Source organism: Humulus lupulus, chromosome 4 (assembly GCF_963169125.1).
Source record: "Humulus lupulus chromosome 4, drHumLupu1.1, whole genome shotgun sequence".
Lineage (NCBI taxonomy): Eukaryota > Viridiplantae > Streptophyta > Magnoliopsida > Rosales > Cannabaceae > Humulus > Humulus lupulus.
This window is the reverse complement of record NC_084796.1, coordinates 15,572,733-15,592,153: the sequence shown is the minus strand read 5'-3', so window position 1 is coordinate 15,592,153 and position 19,421 is coordinate 15,572,733. Positions and strand designations below refer to the sequence as shown.

The window sequence follows — 19,421 nt, the reverse complement described above, 5'->3', positions numbered from 1 at the left end:
CCCTTGCTGCTCTTATACTCATAGCCCTCATCATCCAAGGTGCCTAAAGAGATTAAATTTCTCTTTAATTCTGGTATATGTCTTACTTGTTCAGTATTTTTACTGTTCCATTAACACCTTTTATAGCTATATTTCTAATTCCTACCACTTTGCATTGATGATCATTTCCCATGAGAACCTTTCCACCATTTATTTATTGATAATCAGTGAACCAACTCCTTGTTGGGAACATGTGATAAGTGTATCCACTGTCCAATATCCAATCTGAGACATCTCTTTGAATTGTAACACAACACACATCACTATCTGAATTGTAGAGTATCAACTAAAGATGATGAATCTTGGTTTTATCTTCATCTTCCTTCTCTCTTTTCTTCTTCTTTAATTCCCAACAATGTCTGATTAGATGACCAACTTTGTCGTAGTGATGACATTTCCTAGTTTCCTTTGGTCTTGATTTTGATCTAGAGTGAAACTTTGAATGTCCTCTTGACATACTCTTCTTGTGTGTCCTGCCTCAAACCATTAAAACATCTTATTGTTTTTGTTGTTTGGTTGCCTTTTCCCAAGTCAATTATGCATCTCTTGATCTTAAATAGCTCATCACATCCTATAAGGTAAATGTATCACGACTGTACATGATTACAATCCTCATTTCTTTGAATTGATCAGATAAGCTATTCATGAGTATCACGACTTGGTCTTCCTCTTTAATATCTTCTCCCATATTCGAAAGAGCAAGAACAATTTTGTTCATTTCATCAAAATTTTGTTCAAGTGACAGAGTTGCATTCATCTTGAAACATACATCTTTCCCTTCAAGAAGATTTTTGTTGCAGTAGATTTCTTCATGTACAAATCCTCCAACTTCTTCCATAGACCAGCTGCTGTCTTTTCCCCAATGACTTGTCTCAGTACATTATCTGATAAATTCATCACAATAGCAGATCTGGCTTGCTTCATGATTAATTCGGCATCTTCATTCTTCTCTTTTTTTTTTTTTTTTGAACAAGAGAAGAATTCTATTATTCAAAACCAACAGATACAAAACAGAAACAAATCAAAAGCTGCTAAGACAAAGAGAACAGCAGCAAAAGAAACTGCCGCTGAACTCAAGGAGAAGCAGCTACCAGCCCTCTACAATATTGATCAAATAATTGTCCATTTTGCTAGCTCTAGGAAGACCCAAACCCAAGATTCTACATTTAACAACTTTCCTAATTTCAGAACTAACACTACTGGTAGTATAGCAAGCTAACTCAAAAATACAATTGTTTCTATTTTTCCAAATGAAATACAAAGTAGCTGCAAGAACATCATTGATAATCTGATACTTCAGACCTCGTGTAGCAGAAAGGCACCAATTATGGAGCTCCACCTGAGAAGCCGGCCACTTAAAGACCCCAAGCCAGCTGCTAATTTCCCCAAAAAGCCTTCGGGAAAAGAGACAGTCCAAAAAGAGGTGACTATGTGATTCCAAGACCAGATCACAAACTGGGCAAAGAGAGGATATGATAGGAATGAAGCGGCTCAAGTGATCTCTGGTCAGCAATTGAGAGTTAAAAATCTGCCAATAGATAAATCTATGCTTGGCCACAATGAGTTTATTCCAAACCGTTTATGCATATATAACTCTTTGAGCAGAAAACATGGACGAATAAAACTTCTTAACTCTAAATTTCCCTCCCTTTTCAGCAAGCCGCAAAGAATGATAGTCAGTGGACTGCCTAACTTTGAGAAGCTTCTTGAAGTACCAACTCATATCTTGCTTAACAGGAATACTCCATATAGTATGATTTTTAAGATAAATGGAATTAATCCATTTAACCCAAAGAAAATCTTACTTACTAGAAGAGGCCCAAATATACTTAGCCATCACAGCTACATTCCACTTTTTGCCTTCACGAAAGCCAATACCACCTAAATTTTTCAGAAGACACACCTTCTCCCAAGACGGGAGATGAAACTTACTCCTATTACCTCTTGAACCCCAAAGGAAATCACGACAACATTTATCAATAGCAGCTGTGACTTTGGAAGGCAGAATGAAGATGCTCATCCAAAAGTTCTGAATACCAAGCAGCACTGAATGAATAAGCTGAGCCCGCCCTGCAAAGGAAAGGTTCTTACTCGCCAAGCAGTTAAGATTCTTGTGCAATTTGTCCAAAATCACCCCACAATCAGCAGCCTGCCATTTAGTAGGCCTAAGATGAACACCTAAGTACTTCAAAGGGAAATTACCTTCATCCATTTGCATAAGATCAAGAATCTTAAGTTTAGCTTCATCTTTAACGCCTCCAAAGAAAATATTAGATTTAGATTAATTCGCTGAGAGACCTGATGAATCACAGAATCTCTTGAAGGCATCATGAATGAATCTCACCGAGTTAAAGTTACCTTTACAAAAAAGGATCAAATCATCTGCAAAGCAAAGGTTAGTTAATCTAAGCTGCTTGCACAAAGGGTGGAATCCGAAACCTTTTTTACCAGTGTTGTGAGCCAAAAGTCTAGTTAGGTACTCCATTATTAACACAAATAACAGAGGCGAAATAGGATCACCTTAACGAAGACCTTTTTCCCCTTTAAACGACCCCTGAATCCTACCATTAATGAGAAGGCTGTACCTCGTACCTTTAAGACAAATCATGATCCAATTAATAAATCTAGTAGGGAAACAGAGGCTCTTAAGCAACTTCTCAACAAAGAGCCAATCAACGGTATCATAGGCTTTGCTGAGATCAATCGTCATGATGCACCGAGCTGAAATATTCTTCCTAGTATACCCTTTTAAGAGGTCCTGAAAAATCATGATATTATGAGCAAGGTTCCTATTCTTTATAAAGGCCCCTTGGTTGCTATGAACTAGGAAAGGAAGCACCTCCGAAATCCTAGTACAAAGCAACTTCGAAATACACTTATAAAGGGTATTACAACACGCAATTGGCCTGTAATCACTAGCAGATTTAGGGTCAGCAACCTTAGGGATGAGAGAGATCACCGTTTCATTCAAGGACTTAGGTAAGAAACCATCCTGGAAAAAGCCTAAGACAACATGCGATATTTCTTCTCCAATGAGACCCCAAAGACCCTTGAAAAAACCTGAACCAAAACCGTCCAATCCAGGACTTTTGGAGGAATGAATGCTAAACATAGCCTTTCTAACATCTCTCTTACTAAAGGGTCTCAATAATCTCACTTGTTGCTCCACTGAAAGAATATTACCCTGGTACATACACTCTAGATCCAGCTCCATGGTAGCTGAGCTCCTCCTCCCCATAAATTGCTCAAAATGGGACAAGAAATGATTAACAACTTTCCCATAGTCATCTTCAGTTTTGTCACCAGAAATATAGGATGTAATTATGTTTTCAAGCCTTCTTTTCCTCATAATAGCATGAAAGTACTTAGAATTCTCATCACTAAATACCACCCAGTTAACCTTACTCTTTTGCTTAAGGAAACAGGAATATCGTTTCTGTTTGATAAAGAAACTCTGCTGAGCTTGACTAACAGCTAACTGCACTGAAAGATCAGAAGGATTTGCTGCTAAGGCCTCCTCAACCGAACTAAGCTCCTCCTTGGCAAGCTTATAATCCAACACAACATCACCTACCTCCTCCCTGTTAAATCGTTTCAGCACATGTTTCACTCTCAATAGTTTCTTAACTATCTGATTCAGACCCCCTACCAGACCAGGCAAAGAATTCCAGCTACCCATGACTGCCTCTTTAAATCTACTGAAATGAAGCCAGTGATTGCAGAACCTAAATGGATTGATTCCAACTTTGTTAACCTCCTGGTTTTTTATAATACAATAACTGTGATCAGAGACAAAATCCCATTTAAAACAAGCTTCCGTCTTAGGAAATAAATCCAGCCAAGCTTCATTAGTAAACACCCTATCAAGTTTAGAAAAGATCCGGTCTCCTAACTCTTGCTTATTGGACCACGTATAGTGCGCACCCGAGCATTGAAATTCTTCCACTTGGCCTAAAGCCAGCCAATCTTGAGCATCAACAATATCTTTAGCTAAAATCTGACGACCTCCATTCCTATCCTGAAAGCTAAACATTGCATTGAAGTCCCCGAAAATGATCCAAGGAGAATTCGGATGCCCAATGTTAGCAAGTTTGTCCCAAAGAGATTTCCTATCTACCATAGAGTTGCTTCCATACACTACCGTAGCAAGGAACATATCCTTTTGCCCACTGACTTTGACTCTACAATGGACAAGTTGGGGGTCCTCAAACAAAATATCCACCTGCACAAACTTAGCTTGCCATATAATCAATATCCTTCCAGAGATAATGGAACTAGAAAAATAGTCCCAATTGTGACAATTATTCCCAAAAACTTCTTGAATCTTCTCATGCTTCACCTTCGTTTCAAAAAAAGCTCCAAACCCAACCTTGTTCTCCTTACAAACATCTAAGATAGCCTTTTGCTTATCTTTTTTATTCATACCCCTCACATTCCACCCTATCAAATTACAAACTTCCATCAGGCTAAGGAGGAAAAATTAGTAACCATAGTCCCTCCCCCTGTTTCTTGTAAAATAGCATAACCATTACTAACAATAGCCTTGCTAGGATCTACCACTGTCTTGTTAAGAGAAGCCACAATCTGTTTAGACCCACGTCTTTTAGGAGTAGACCAGGTACCACCAGTATCTGTTTTACTAGATTCAACGAGCTGAGTTGTTCTATGTAAATTCTGTGCGTTATTATTCACCTTCAACTCAATACTCTTATGTAATGGCTCATCCCTTCCTTCCTCATCCGGAACTGCACTGAAAGGTTCACTGTGAACTAAACTAGCAACACCAGAATCTTGTTGTTTAGCACTTTCAATACCATTATCTATTTGCTCAGATTTGTCTACTTTAACATCAGCTGTTTTCTTCATCCAAATACCTCATTTCCCCTTGTTACAATCAGCCACAATATGCCCTAATTGAGCACAAGCAGCACACTTAGATGGGAGCCATTCATACTCAACCGATTGCTCAACTAACTGACCTCGTTCATTGATAAAAGCAATGCTCTTAGGAGGATGATCCGAAATCTCCATGTCAACCAATACCCGAGCATATTTCACCATATCTCTGCTCTGAGTCACCTTGTCCACCATAATAGGTTTGCCAATAGTACTCACCAGAGCACTAAGGCTCTTCTTACCCCAATATTGCAATCCCAACCCATTCAAGCGAATCCAAACCGGGACAGATTTGACCATTCTAACCGAATCCAAATTTGTAGTCCAAGGGCGAAGTACGACTGGTTTTCTATCAAAGTGAATAACCCCTGTTTCCAAAATCAGGTCTCGAGTGGTCTCATCCCTGAAGTTAACCAGAGTAAAGCCTGAGTGCATACGCACAATCTTTTCAATCCCCAGATTTCCCCAAATACGTTTGATGAAACCTTCAAAAACTCGAAAAGGAGGGTTGGCACCTAGAATGATACAGACAATGGCATTCCTCCAGAATGACGCCTCGACCTCCACCTCTTCCAGATCAAGCCTAGCTACAACCTGGTCCCCAACTTTCATAGGTTCAGAAAAATCCAGTCTAGTCGAAGGAGTTCGAACCTGGTTCGATTTGAATTTACTCCAAACTTCTTTAGCAGAGTTCTGAAAGTCTTTACCCTCAACCTCCTCCGCCCAATTCACTGTTCGAGATGAAGATCGAATTGTATATCCTTCATCAACCTCCTCAACTCCATGGTCAGACTCTAACTCTGCACATGGTTCATGAAATTCCTCAGCAATGACCGTCTCAACCGTCGTATCAGCATGCGAAGAGAGGACCTCCACTGTAGATTCATCGGAAACCACCGCCAGCTTCAATATAACTTTCCTCCTCCGCCCCATGGGAAGAGAGAGAGAAATATCACACGCCTTCTATATATGAGAAATAATTAGTTATTAAAAATTCTTCTTCATTCTTCTCTGATTTCTCTTGTTTCTCAGTTTTTTCTGTTTGTGTTCCCACTTCCAAAGCTGAGTCAAGCTTTTGGCAGATGAGAATGGCCATCAGCTTCTCTTTCCACAAGCTGAAATCCCCAGTTCCATCAAATTTGTCTAACTCGAATCTTGTTGATGGAGAAGCCATTCTTGTATCTTTCTTGATTCTTGCAGCAATTTACAATGAGTCTTCTTCTTGTTCGAAACCTGGCCTCTGGTACCACTTGTTGTATTTCACTCTACAACAACAAGACTCAAACACAAAATAAATCAAAAGACAAGAATTATATAATAACAATAGCACTTTAACAAGATTTAGACAAAACAAAATAAGAATAGAAAAAGAGAAGGAACAAGAACACAAGAATTATACTGGTTCAACCATATTGCTATGGTCTAATCCAGTTCTTCCAAACATGGAGTTCCACTAGGCATACAAGTCACAAATGCAACTAGTGTGAACTTGTTCTTGAGGTTACAAAACACAGTTACCAAACTTGAACTGAGGTACAAAACTCTCACAAGAACTCTCACTCTCAGCCCGATGCAAAACTCACTCTAAGTGTTTCCCAAAAAGCTCTTTTTTCTCAATTCTCTTACCGTTTTCTACAACCAAATGACACAAGACACAAGCCTTATATATACAACTAGTTGAGACCAAAAAGAGACTAAAAAACATACAATTGAAATGTAACAGGAAAAACAAAAAAACAGAATTCTAAAAAATAGGAGAGTTGACTTTGATAGGTAAGTTAGTTGATGTGGATTATATTCCACAAAACTTCCCAGCACAAATATAACCAACCATTTTGCCATTGATGGCCAAACAACAACACGAATTCATCATTAAGCACACTTGAATGAACAATGGGTATTTTTTGCTAAAATAAAGTGCTAGAAAACTAAGACATAGAATTCATTAATAATTCAAGTCTCAAAATGTTTAGTTCATATCTAAATTCAAGAACACAAATCCAAAATCAAATATGCCCATGGGTATTAAAATAAAAAAAGATAGAAATTACAAACTAAATGAGATTAAAGAGGAGAAAACAAGCCGAAGAAGATGAATCAATGATCTTGTCTTCCTCCTCTTCCTTGGATTCTACTCCTCAAGCTTGGAATTTCTTCTTCTTCTTCTTCATTTTTTGTGTTCGTCTCTCTACAATGACAACTCTCTCTCAAATGGTGGTTGGGTTCTCTTTTGTATAAAGCTAGGGCACCACAAATTAGGGAAACTGCCCTATTTTTGCCCAATTTCTTTTGCTATCAAGTTCAAGGCCCATTCTCTTTTGGACCACTTAAAACCAGCTCAAATAAGTCATTGTGAACCTCTTATTGTCACCTTTAGATTATAGATCAAATGACTTGTATGATGTTCACATCATCTTTTACAAAGTGTTTGCTGTGTCTTTTGCTATAGAAAATGCTGCAGCATTCCTGAAATACTTGCACCAAAAATTAGCATTTGAAATCAATTTAGTTATCTTCAAAATTATACATAATTGAGGTAAATTAATTACTTAATAGGAAACTAAATAAAAATAATATAAAAATTAATTAATACTAATATAAAAATATTAAAATATTAAAATGAATAATTATTTAAAACTAATTAAAAGTCACTAAAATAAACTAAAAATACTTGAGAACAAAACTAATTCAATTCACAAAAAGAGCTAAATAACTCTATTTTCATAGAGTTATCAAGAATCCAAATAGAGTGGAGCTATTTGGCCAGATTAGTCTCTGTAACTTTGCACACAAAATCATGGCGAAGATCATATCAAATAGGCTGCAACCACTCATGGATAAACTTATTTCACCTTTGCAATCGGCTTTCATCCTAGGAAGATGGATTGCAAAATCATCTATACTAGCACATGAACTATCCATACCATTCAAAGGAAGAAATGAGTTAGTGGTCTTATGGAAATTAAGTTGGATATGCATAAGGCCTATGATAGAATTAAGTGACCCTTTCTCTTAAGGGTTCTTCAAGCTAACGATCTCAGTAATCATGTGTGCAAGCTAGTCATGTCATGTGTGACCACAATCTCTTATTCAGTACTACTCAATGGAATGCCACTAAAGCGAATGTTCCCAAAAAGAAGATTGAGACAAGGGGATCCGTTATCCCCTTTTCTATTCCTACTTTGCAATGAAGAGCTCTTTAAACTAATCCTCAAGAGCAAAGGCTGGGAAAAATCCATGGAATTTCCATTGCAATGAATGCACCCCCAATGTCCCACCTCATGATTGCTAATGATACCATTCTTTTCTCTCGAGCAAACAAAGAAGTGGCCCAGAAGTTTATGGAATGCATCAAAATATTTGAGTCAGGGTCGGGGCAACAATATAGTAAGCAAAAGTCAAGTATCCTTGAAAGAGTTCAAGATAGCTTGAACTTTTGGTGAGAAAGAAACAGAGAAAATGTAAAGTGAAGAAGAAAAGACGATGGTGATGAAAAATGTGATGGCTCAACTAACTGTTGATAGCCAAGAGAACTTGTATATATAGCCATGGATTACAAAAAAGTTTGTAACAGAAAAAATGACAGCTATACAAACCAAACCGAAATCTGTTATAGAAACAGTTACAAAACAGAGAGCAAATTCTAACTATCTAACTGTTTGTCTATATGCCTAACATCCCCCCTCAAGTGACACGGGGGAAACTGTAGTGTCAACTTGTCTGCCAGAAATTGAAACTGAGGAATAGGCAAAGGTTTGGTTAAAATGTCTGCTACTTGATTGCTGGAGTCCACATATCTGATATCAAGCTGCTGAGCAATGACTCTATCTCTGAGAAAATGGAGATTAATCTCGATGTGTTTGGTGCGGGCATGATAAACCAGATTGGAGACCAAAGAACTTTCACCTAGATTGTCACACCAGACGATAGGACAGCAGGCAAGAGAGACTTGTAATTCACTGAGTAAGGACTGCAGCCATATGAGTTCAGTTGTTGCCAAAGCCAAGGATCGATACTCGGATTTCGTACTTGATTGAGCTACAATACACTGCTTCTTGGAACACCAGCTGAGGAGATTGCCTCCAAGATAAATACAATACCCTGATGTGGACTTACGATCATCTAAACAGCCGGCCCAATCAGCATCACTAAATCCATGAAGCTCAAACCGAGTAACAGGAGTGAAATGAAGACCAAGACTGGTGGTACCAGCTAAATATCGAAGAACCCTTTTGCAGGCAGCCCAATGATGTGTGGTGGGAGCTTTGATAAACTGACTGAGTCGATTTACAGAGAAGGCAATGTCAGGCCTTGTAAGCGTAAGGTATTGCAAAGCGCCAAGGACACTCCTGTACAATTTTGGATCTTCAAGAGGTGTTCCTGCAGTAAGAGTTAGTCTGGCACTAGAACACATGGGTGTAGGCTGCGGCTTAGCATCAAGAAGATTGGTTTTGACTAATAGATCTTTAGTATATTTGCTTTGAGTCAAGTAGAAGCCAGTAGAATCTCGAAACACCTCAAACCCCAGAAAATAATGCACCGAGCCTAACTGTTTCAAAGCAAACTGATGAAGAAGATCAGAAATGACTTTGGAAATCTGAGCTTGGTCTTCACCTGTAATTAGGATATCATCAACATATACTAGTAATAAAATGAGTTTTCCACTTTTCTTGGTGAAAAATAAACTAGTATCAGCCTTAGAGTTGTGAAATCCCCACTGAACAAGAGCAGATTTTAACTTGTCAAACCAGGCACGAGGGGCCTGTTTGAGACCATAAATCGCCTTGTTTAACTTGCAGACATGGTTGGGAAAATCTGAATGAATGTAACCTTGTGGTTGAGTCATGTAGACAGTTTCATGGAGATCCCCATTTAAAAAAGCATTATTAATATCAACTTGTTGTATATCCCAATCATGTGTTGCAGCAAGAGTAAAAATAAGTCGTATAGTACAAGGTTTAACAACTGGACTATAGGTTTCAAAGTAGTCCAAACCTAGAGTTTGCTGGAAGCCTTTTGCTACCAGTCGGGCTTTGTACTTGTCCACAGTCCCATCTGAGTTGTACTTCACTCGATAAACCCATTTGTTAGTAATCAAACACATGCCATCAAAATAAGGAACCAATGACCAGGTCTTGTTCTTTGTAAGAGCATCAAACTCAGTGTCCATAGCACCTTTCCATTTAGGAGAGGCAAGAGCTTGTTTGATTATAGATGGTTCTAACTCAGTGACAGATTGGGCAATATAGGCTTTGGGTTTATGAATACCTGCTTTTGATCTAGTGACCATAGGATGAATATTTTGAACACTAGAAGACTGTGATGAGACATGAGGTAACTCAGGTATAGGCAGCACAGTTGGTGTATCATGGTCATGAGAGGAAGAGGCGAATGGAATGATAGAAGACAGAGAAGTGGCAGGACTATGTGAGGAAGAACCATTGTTGGGGCTGACATTCAGTGGACTAGGGTGATGATTTTGAGACAGTGAGGAAGGGGAAAAACCAGTAGAAATAGGCCGTGGGAGACTATAATCATTGATATTAATGACAGAGATAGGGTGGGAATTAGAGGAAGAAACAGAAGGAAAAAGACTATTATAGGGAAACTCTTCCTCATTGAAGGTGACACTTCTAGCAACATAAATCCTACCACTGGGGTGTAAGCATCTGTAACCTTTTTGAGATATACTATAACCTATGAAGACACATTTAGCTGATCTAAAGGACACCTTATGATTGTTGTAAGGTCGAAGTAAAGGAAAGCAAGAACAGCCAAACACTTTCATCATATTGTAATCTGGTTTGAGGTGAAACAATTTCTCAAAAGGGGACAGAAACTTAAGAGTGGGTGTAGGAAGCCGATTGATGAGATAGGCAGCTGAGGCAAATGCTTCCCACCAGAATTTTAAAGGCATATTGGCCTGAGCAAGTAAAGTAAGACCAATATCTACCACATGTCTATGTTTCCTTTCCACTCTCCCTTGTTGTTGATGAGTATGGGGACATGAATTTCTTCTAGAAATACCTAACTGTGTGAACAGATTATAGAGAGGGAGGTATTCTTTGCCAAGATCTAATTGAATACTTTTGATTTTCACCTCAAACATTCTTTCAACATAGGCATTATATTGTTTAAAAATGGTGGTTACCTCAGACTTGGTTTGCATTGGATAAATCCACACAAATTTGGTAAAATCATCAACAAAGCTAATATAATATTTATAGCCATCTAGAGAAACATGAAATGAGGGACCCCAAACATCAGAATATATCAATTGAAAGGGGGCGGTGGTTTTATTTTCAGCTGACTTAAAGGCAAATTGATGAAGTTTACCATATTGACAAGAATCACAAAAGGCTACATTATTACATTTGACCTCAGGACAAACAGTGGCAAGAACTTTCCCTAAAACGTATTTAGATGGATGACCAAGCCTGCAATGCCAAACAGAGGCTGCTTTGGTCTTATTAAAAACTGGATTGCTAGTGGTTGTACAGTTGAAACTACTGGGATTACAGAGACTTGGAAGAACAGGGAATTGAGAAGAATTGACACTTGAGCTGGAGTTGAGTGGATTAAGAAGCTGCAACTGGTATAGTCCATCACAGAGGGTACCCCGAAGAAGTACTTGGCTGGTCTTCTTGTCCTTAATAAGACAACAAGTATCATCAAATTCAAGCACAACATGATTGTCTTTAGTGAATTGTGAAATACTAACTAGATTTTTGGTCATATTAGGAACATGTAGGATGTCTTTTAAAACTAGAGGATGATTAGAAAGGTTTGTATGCATGATAACTCTACAAAATAGAGTTATTTTACCACTTTTTATGTGTTAATTGTTGCTTAGTTCTTGAGTTCTTAATTGATTTATTAAGTTTTTAAGTAATTTTACATTTATTAGTCTTATTATAATTTTCTAGATTTTTATATATTTTTATAGATATTTTATTATAATATGTTGAAGTTTAAATTATGTGTAATTAATATAGTTTAGTTAGAAGTAAAATAAAAGTGCAATTTTGTTGATCTTTATTGATAAATTAAATTAAGTTTTAATTAAGTATTTTCAAATAATTAATATGGTTTATTTATAATTGAAAATATTTGATTGTTATTTAATTTAATTTTTTTTATGGTGAAGGAACTATGGCAATTTTCAAGAAAGAAATGAAGAAAATGGCAATTTTGTGAAGCAGGCCCATGCCAGGCCCATGCCCAAGCCCAACTGCTGATGCTCCCAATTGCCCCTGGCCCGTATCACTCCTCCAGCCCACCTGGCTCTTCATAAATCAACTGCATCATATATGCACATATGCATATCAACAAACATCTCCAAGCTTCCTCCACGTGCCTCACCAGTTCTCCTTCGGCAACATCACTCCAAAGCAGCATATACCCTCTTCATATATATCATCACCATGCAGCCTTCCTTCCTTCCAGCACACGGGCCCGAATTCTTTAGCATCAATAAAGCTGATGCCACCAAGCCCCAATTGCTCCAAGCCACTGTGGGCCTGCCAGCCACAAGACTCCAAACGGCCCACATTCAGCAAGCCCATCTGCCTTTTGACCAGCCCAAAGAAAAAAACTAGTATTTTTCTGAATTAGTCAAAATCACCAAATAGCCAAAAATAACATTTTTCTTCCCAATGTCTTTCTTCTTTCACTCAAATATCAATTCACTCTTCCCTATTTTTCTTACCTAAATAAACATTCCTAATTTATTTTTTTACCTTAGCTTTTCACTAATCTTTTATCCAACCAAACATTTCATCTTTCCAATACTCTTACACTTACTCTATTTATCCTACCACTTCCCAACACAATTAAATTAATCAATTTATTTATTTTAATTTGATTAATTTAATCTCCATATTTTGCCTATAAATAGAGTCTTGTAAGACCATTTTGGGGGCTCTTCTTCTTCATCTTTTTTTCATCATCTTCTACACATATTTTTCTCTCTTCTTTTCACTATTTTCTCTCTACCATTTTCATCTTTTGAAGAGCATGTCAAGTATGTTATTTTGTAATTTTTATCTAGTTATGAGCTTCTAATCTTTTTCAAAGGTTATTAAGATGATGATGAAGCAAAATGTAACTAGATAGTATTTTTCATTGTATGTTGATTTCCCATTTGTGTAACATTGTTTATGGATTTTTCTATCAATGATATGCATTTTTCATCTATTATTGAGTGTTAAAGTATATTACACTTAGTTCTTCATTATGCAAAAATATGATATTCTTTGATTAAATGTTTTTCATTAAATTGTTCACATCTAATTCTTAGAGCATAAGTATCATATTTTGCCTAAACATAATCTCTTTGATTTTTTGTAGTTTCATTAGGTTGTAACACAACTAATGCTTAGAAATTATATCTTATATAAGTGAAGAAAAATCCTACCTTTTTGAAAGAGTAACTTGTGCTTGAATAGAAAATATATTTTGAAAAAATATATAGTATGATTTATTTCAACTATATTAAAACTTGGGAATCAATATACTTATAAATACTATTGAACTTGCATTTTGTGGATTCTAAAATCTTAATAATCTTATTTTATATATCTCATTTGAAAACAATTTTTCTATTTAATCTTACATCTTTTTATTACTTGTGTTTTATTTTTCTAAAACAAAATCTCATCAAATATTTGGAACTAGGTTAGAATATTCTTGCTTGTTTGAAATAGTTTCTTTTGATGTTAGTCAACTTCCATGGGTTCGACCTCGTACTTACATGAACATTATATTCCGAAACGATTCGTGCACTTGCGAGCTTAATTATTAAAACACTCTCTTTTGGGATCAACAATGCACTGAGTTAGAACCAATATGCAAAATGGGGATAGAGTGACCATTACCAACTGTTACGTTGGCCTTCCCTTTGTAGTCTTGCTTGTGATCGAGATTTTGGTCATTCGAAGTCATGTGGTGAGTTGCTCTTGTGTCAAGATACCAGGCAGTGGAGAGATCTTCAGTGGGATGAGTGGTGGATAGAAGAGCTTGAGGATTCTCAGTGTTATTGGAGGCTGAAGCTGCATTGGAGGGAAGAGGTCCTTGAAAAGAAATATCAAACCGGTGATAACATTTCTGTGCAGTGTGTCCACTTCGTCCACATAGCTGGCAAATAGATCGATTACCACGGCTGAAATGACCACCTCCTCTGTAAGATTGTCCACCTCTATAAGAACCTCGATATCCACGGCCAGTGAAGGAGGAACCACTATTGACAGACGGAGCACCACGTCCAGCACCACCACGAAGAGATAAGCCAGCAAAGTTTGCCTGGATATTGTCGAGAGTAGCACTGGTCTGTTGACTTATTCTCATTTCTTGGCTGTGTAACATGAACTGAACTTCTTGAAGAGAGAGAGGTTCAGTTCTTGAGGTTAAATTGACCACAACAGCTTCATATTCTGGTCCGAGACCACCAAGAATGTATAAAGCAAGATCATCATCGGAGATGGGTTGACCAGCAGCAGCTAGAGAGTCAGCAAGCTGCTTCATCTTCAAGAAATATTCGTCAATGCTCATAGAGCCTTTCTTGGTCGATTGGAGAAGGCCACGAACTTGAAGAAGTCTCGCTCTAGATCGAGTGGCAAAGAGTTGAGCAAAGACATTCCAGATCTCCGACGAGGTTCGACAGTTGATCACATAGCCAAGCATTGGTTCAGAAATGGAATTCATCAGCCAGTGCATTATGAATTGATCAAATCGAATCCAATTCTGATAAGCTGGATTGAGAATATTACCTGCAAGGAACTGAGCTGGAATTGGAAAGGTTCCAAGAATGTATTCATCGAGATTATATGCACGAACTGCTGCAAGAACTAAAGATCGCCAAAATGAGTAGTTTGATCGATCCAAACGAAGATTTAGAGGCAGCAGATTGTTGTTAGGTAGTCCGATTTGAACTAGTTCTGGAACAGGGAGTTGAGCTTGCACTGGAGCAATTGGTGGATCGGCATTATCGTCATTGTGAACTTGAGGATCGGGACGAGCTCCAGTGACATTTCCCGTTGGTGTAGAGTTAGCTGTGGACTCCATGGGGCTCTTGATACCATGAAAGAGTTCAAGATAGCTTGAACTTTTGGTGAGAAAGAAACAGAGAAAATGTAAAGTGAAGAAGAAAAGACAATGGTGATGAAAAATGTGATGGCTCAACTAACTGTTGATAGCCAAGAGAACTTGTATATATAGCCATGGATTACAGAAAAGTTTGTAACAGAAAAAATGACAGCTATACAAACCAAACCGAAATCTGTTATAGAAACAGTTACAAAACAGAGAGCAAATTCTAACTATCTAACTGTTTGTCTATATGCCTAACAATCCTTATGTCTACCAATATGTTAGGGGCAAACAAGCAAGGATTAATTCATCAACTATTGAATGTATCTGAGACAGATGGAGAGGAGAAATACTTGGGGAACCCGTTCATGTTCAAGAAAAGGAGGAAAGATGACTACACAAAGCTTAAAGAAAAGCTCCTTCATAGACTGGAAGGATGGAAAATGAAACTTCTATCCTTTGCTGGACGCACAACGCTAGCAAAGTCAGAGGCTTTGAATATGCCAACATATACAATGTCCACATGCAAAGTCCCACTGTCAACTTGTAAGGAAATGGATGCCGTAGTAAGAAAGCATTGGTGGACTAAAAAACATGGAGAAAGAAAGATACAAAGCAAGCAAGAGTTGGGAAGCATTATGTTAGCCAAAAGAATCAGGAGGCTTGGGGTTTAGACGCTTTTGGCACATGGCAAAAGGAGATACAAAACCTTGGGTAGATAGCTTAATAAGGAAATATTGTGACAAAAAGTCATTTTGGGCAGTGGACCGAAAGACAACAGACTCACCAATATGGAGAGCCATCCTAGAAGCTCAGGGCACAATAAAAAATGGCAGCAATACAATCATAGCTGGTGGTAAAGAGGTGGATGTCTAAAGACAGTCGTGGATACCTTGGATCAAGTATAAGGATTTTTGAGAGTTAATGGAAGCACATAGAAGTAAGACACCTCATCTGAAAACAGTCTCAGATTTGATGTCAAGTGAAGGGCAGTGGAACGAAGACCTCTTGATAGCCATTTTTGGAGTGACTTTGGGGAATAGATTATCAAGGATAAATCGACTTTCTCAAGGCCTTCAAGATACAATGGTTTGGAAGGAAAATGCCAATGGGAATTTTTTAGTTAAAGGATCTTATTTTGAAGCTCAAAGACACAAGTTCAATGCACCTAGGAAAATTTGGAAGTGGATTTGGAATTCGGGTATACATATGACAACTAGTGTGTTCCTATGGCGTACTCTAAATGAAGCTCTCCCTACAAGAGACAAGCTAGAATTTTTGAATGAGAGGCATTGCCTCTTTTGTAGTGAACATATGAGAACACCACTACATGTATTCAAAGACTGTCATATAACCACAACCTCGTGGTTTGCGGGACCTTAGCATATGCTAACAAGCAATATCCAGATAGTTTCTATGCTACAATTCATGGAGGAAATGGTTACTCACTTTCAAGGTAAAAAAAAATGATAAGTTTCTTGTCATACGCAGGGTGCCTCTTTGAAAGTGTTTGGAGACAACGCAACAATATTTGTTCAGAGGAGGTCAAGCCTCAATGCAGATCATGCTGCAACATGTAATGCAAAGGTGGAATGAGTCCACTGGCACTACAGAGGAATTGCCCAACTTAGCAATACACACGAGGAATCCTGCTCCAGCTACGTGTACTCCAGAGAGAGTGACAAGGTAATTTTAATAAATGTCTCATGGAAGAATAATCTTGCGGGATTGGCAGTCACATCAGTGGATATGGATTCAGGGGAGGCAGACTACCAATTCAAGCGGATTGCAGCACAATCGCCAATGGAAGCAGAAGTGTTTGCCATCAAATTGGCACTGCAGTGGGCAACTGATTGAGGATGTAGCAAGATTGAAGTACTATCAGATGCTAAAGTGGCAGCTGAAGCTTTCAATCGTGGGTTGTGCCCACCAAATTTGAGATCACCGCATGTGTTCAAAAAGTGTTATAGCTCTTATGAGCAGGTTCTATATTTGTATAACTAGGAAAGACAATGTTATTGCTGATGGTCTAGCAAAGAAAGCTAGGATTACTAACTTGGAAGCTGGATATTTACAAAGGGAGAGATCCCGTCTGGTGCCCATTGTCTCGATTAATTAATCAACTTACTATTCCTTAAAAAAAGATGAAAGCTTTTAATAATAACAAAATTAAAAATCTTAAAGTAAAAAAGCAAGTAAAAGTTTAAAACTAAACAGAAAAAAAATTACAATTACAATAATAATAAATTAAAAACTATATCATTCTAAAATATCGGTGAGCATGAGCTAGGAAGGGAAGACAACATTGAATTTGTTTTTCCTTAAAAAAATAATGAATTAAGAAACTTTAAAAAATCAAGGGAGAGAGAAACTAAGAAAGAATCTACAACTGCCATAAAATGACAATAGGAAAGTACATATATACAAACGACATAAAATAAGTCTTTTTCAAAATAATCAATATTCTTATTTTTGTTGCTTTATCTCATTATATAAAAAAGTAAAAGCATTAGCTAAAATACAATAAAATAAGGTTAAAATGCACTCCATATTACCTAGTTTTCCTTATAACTACTGTAGTTTAGCTGCATATAGTTGAAGCTAAAAATTATTTAAATTATTTAATTATTAAATATTATATGCGACTATTATTAAATATAAGACAAAATATTTAAAATGAGTAAAATATAATATTTAAATGATATAGAAAAAAAAATAGAAAAACTAATAAATGATATAGTATAAAATATTAAGGTAAAATAAAAAAAAATTGAGATATTGGTAAGATATTTTTAGAGAATTGCTAATGGGCACCACTGGTGCCCAACACCACAAGTAGGTGACATACCGCTATTGGTGTAATCTAATATCGGGTCTCACTTATTTGAATTTAATAATTATTATGGGGTATTGCTAACTAATCATGATATGACACATCATGTGATGTTAGGCACATTAAGACGTCAAATAGCAACAATCATATTTTTAATAATAGAATAGAAAAGTTGATATGAATGCAATAAGAGAACAATCAAAGTTGTACAAGTACCAAAAACAAAAGTTGTACATCAATTTTATAAAATAATAAAAAAAAAATTCACTAAATGCATTACATTTTTGGGAAATTTCTTTGGTAAGGGCTTCAAAAAGAACCTTACTGGTGGGGCTCTTTTGTATTCATAACCCGTGAACAGTTTTCGGTGATATTTTTTTTTATGATCGTGTATATTGTAGTTATTTAGAGTATCCTGCAAATTTTCAGAAAATTCCGAATAATTTACAGTAGGAGTATTCGTGGTGCGGTTGGTGTGATTTTTCTCTAATTTTTTGGACCGCACCGCATATGTGGTTTGAACAATTTTCCAAACCACAACCTGCACCGCATAGACCTCAAACTGCATAAATTGCACCGCAAAAATGCGGTGTGGTGCGGTGTGATTTTGGCGGTTCATACCTATTGCCAAATAATTTAACAATTAAATATTGTAATTAAGAAAGATTCATAATAAATCTCATAACTATAGAGTGTTTAACAAAATAATTAAATGTACAACAAGCTAATAAACTTTAAGCAAAACAATAAAAATATAACAAACTAATAACAAATAAAAAATGTAATATAAAAATAAATATTATTTTAATTAAGGAGGATAATATGTAGATTGAAGTAGAATATGTGTTAACATCCTATGAAACATTATATTTCTTTCTAGATATTGTGTATATTATATTATACTATATAAATATTTATGCATTAACTTTAAATATGGTAAAATTGAAAAAAAATAATATAAAAAAATTATTATATATAATGATGTGGTGCGGTATAGTTTAAACCACATTTATAAAATTTAAAACCGCAAACTGCACCGCACCACGCGGTTTGGCGAAGGGTTCTAAACTGCAAATTGCGGTGCGGTGTGAGCAGTTTTATGAACACTCCTAATTTACCGTGCCGAAAACTAGGTTCAAATATGTTATTTTCCACGCACATAAAAAAATTAGTCACGCGTACAACAACCTATTTTTATACTAATTTTTGGCACTGTAAATTATTCGGAATTTTCTGAAAATTTACAGGATGCTCTAAATAACTATAATATAGACGATCATAAAAAAAATCACGCTAAAAACTGTTTACAAGTTGATAACACAAAAGAGCTCCACCAATAAAGTTCTTTTTGAAGTCCTACCGTAAAAATTTCCAACATTTATGTACCAAAATGAGAACATTTGGATTTTTAATCCAAAAATCGATAATCATCCTAAAATATATATATTTAATTTTTCTTTTAAAACGGCAGAAAAGGAAGTTCAAAAACTACAAAAAGGAAAGTACAACAAAAAAACTACAACTGCAAATAACGCTATAAATAATGAGTCAACGACAAACTATTAGT

The 19,421-nt window shown here is 36.6% G+C and overlaps 2 protein-coding genes across 2 annotated transcripts; both read right to left on the bottom strand.

Annotated features, from left to right (window-relative positions):
• Positions 1 to 792: 792 nt before the first annotated feature.
• LOC133831933 (uncharacterized) lies at positions 793 to 2,524 on the bottom strand. Its single transcript, XM_062262335.1, has 3 exons — positions 2,398 to 2,524; positions 1,849 to 2,295; positions 793 to 1,022 (listed from the first exon to the last, which is right to left on the bottom strand). Exons 1-3 carry the CDS (start codon positions 2,522 to 2,524, stop codon positions 793 to 795), a joined length of 804 nt encoding a protein of 267 aa, XP_062118319.1.
• A 2,390-nt stretch (positions 2,525 to 4,914) lies between these two features.
• LOC133831931 (uncharacterized) lies at positions 4,915 to 5,868 on the bottom strand. The gene has a single exon (XM_062262334.1). It carries the CDS (start codon positions 5,866 to 5,868, stop codon positions 4,915 to 4,917), a length of 954 nt encoding a protein of 317 aa, XP_062118318.1.
• Positions 5,869 to 19,421: the final 13,553 nt, after the last annotated feature.

What these genes read in the sequence shown, in the direction of transcription:
- LOC133831933 (XM_062262335.1), bottom strand. Translation starts at nt 2,524, where the DNA reads ATGGAGTACCTAACTAGACTTTTGGCTCACAACACTGGTAAAAAAGGT. An exon ending in TTTGATCCTTTTTTGTAAAG is followed by an intron (nt 2,296 to 2,397) that starts GTAACTTTAACT and finishes TTTTCTTTGGAG; the next exon opens with GCGTTAAAGATGAAGCTAAA. An exon ending in GTATATTTGGGCCTCTTCTA is followed by an intron (nt 1,023 to 1,848) that starts GTAAGTAAGATT and finishes TTTGAATAATAG; the next exon opens with AATTCTTCTCTTGTTCAAAA.
- LOC133831931 (XM_062262334.1), bottom strand. Translation starts at nt 5,868, where the DNA reads ATGGGGCGGAGGAGGAAAGTTATATTGAAGCTGGCGGTGGTTTCCGAT.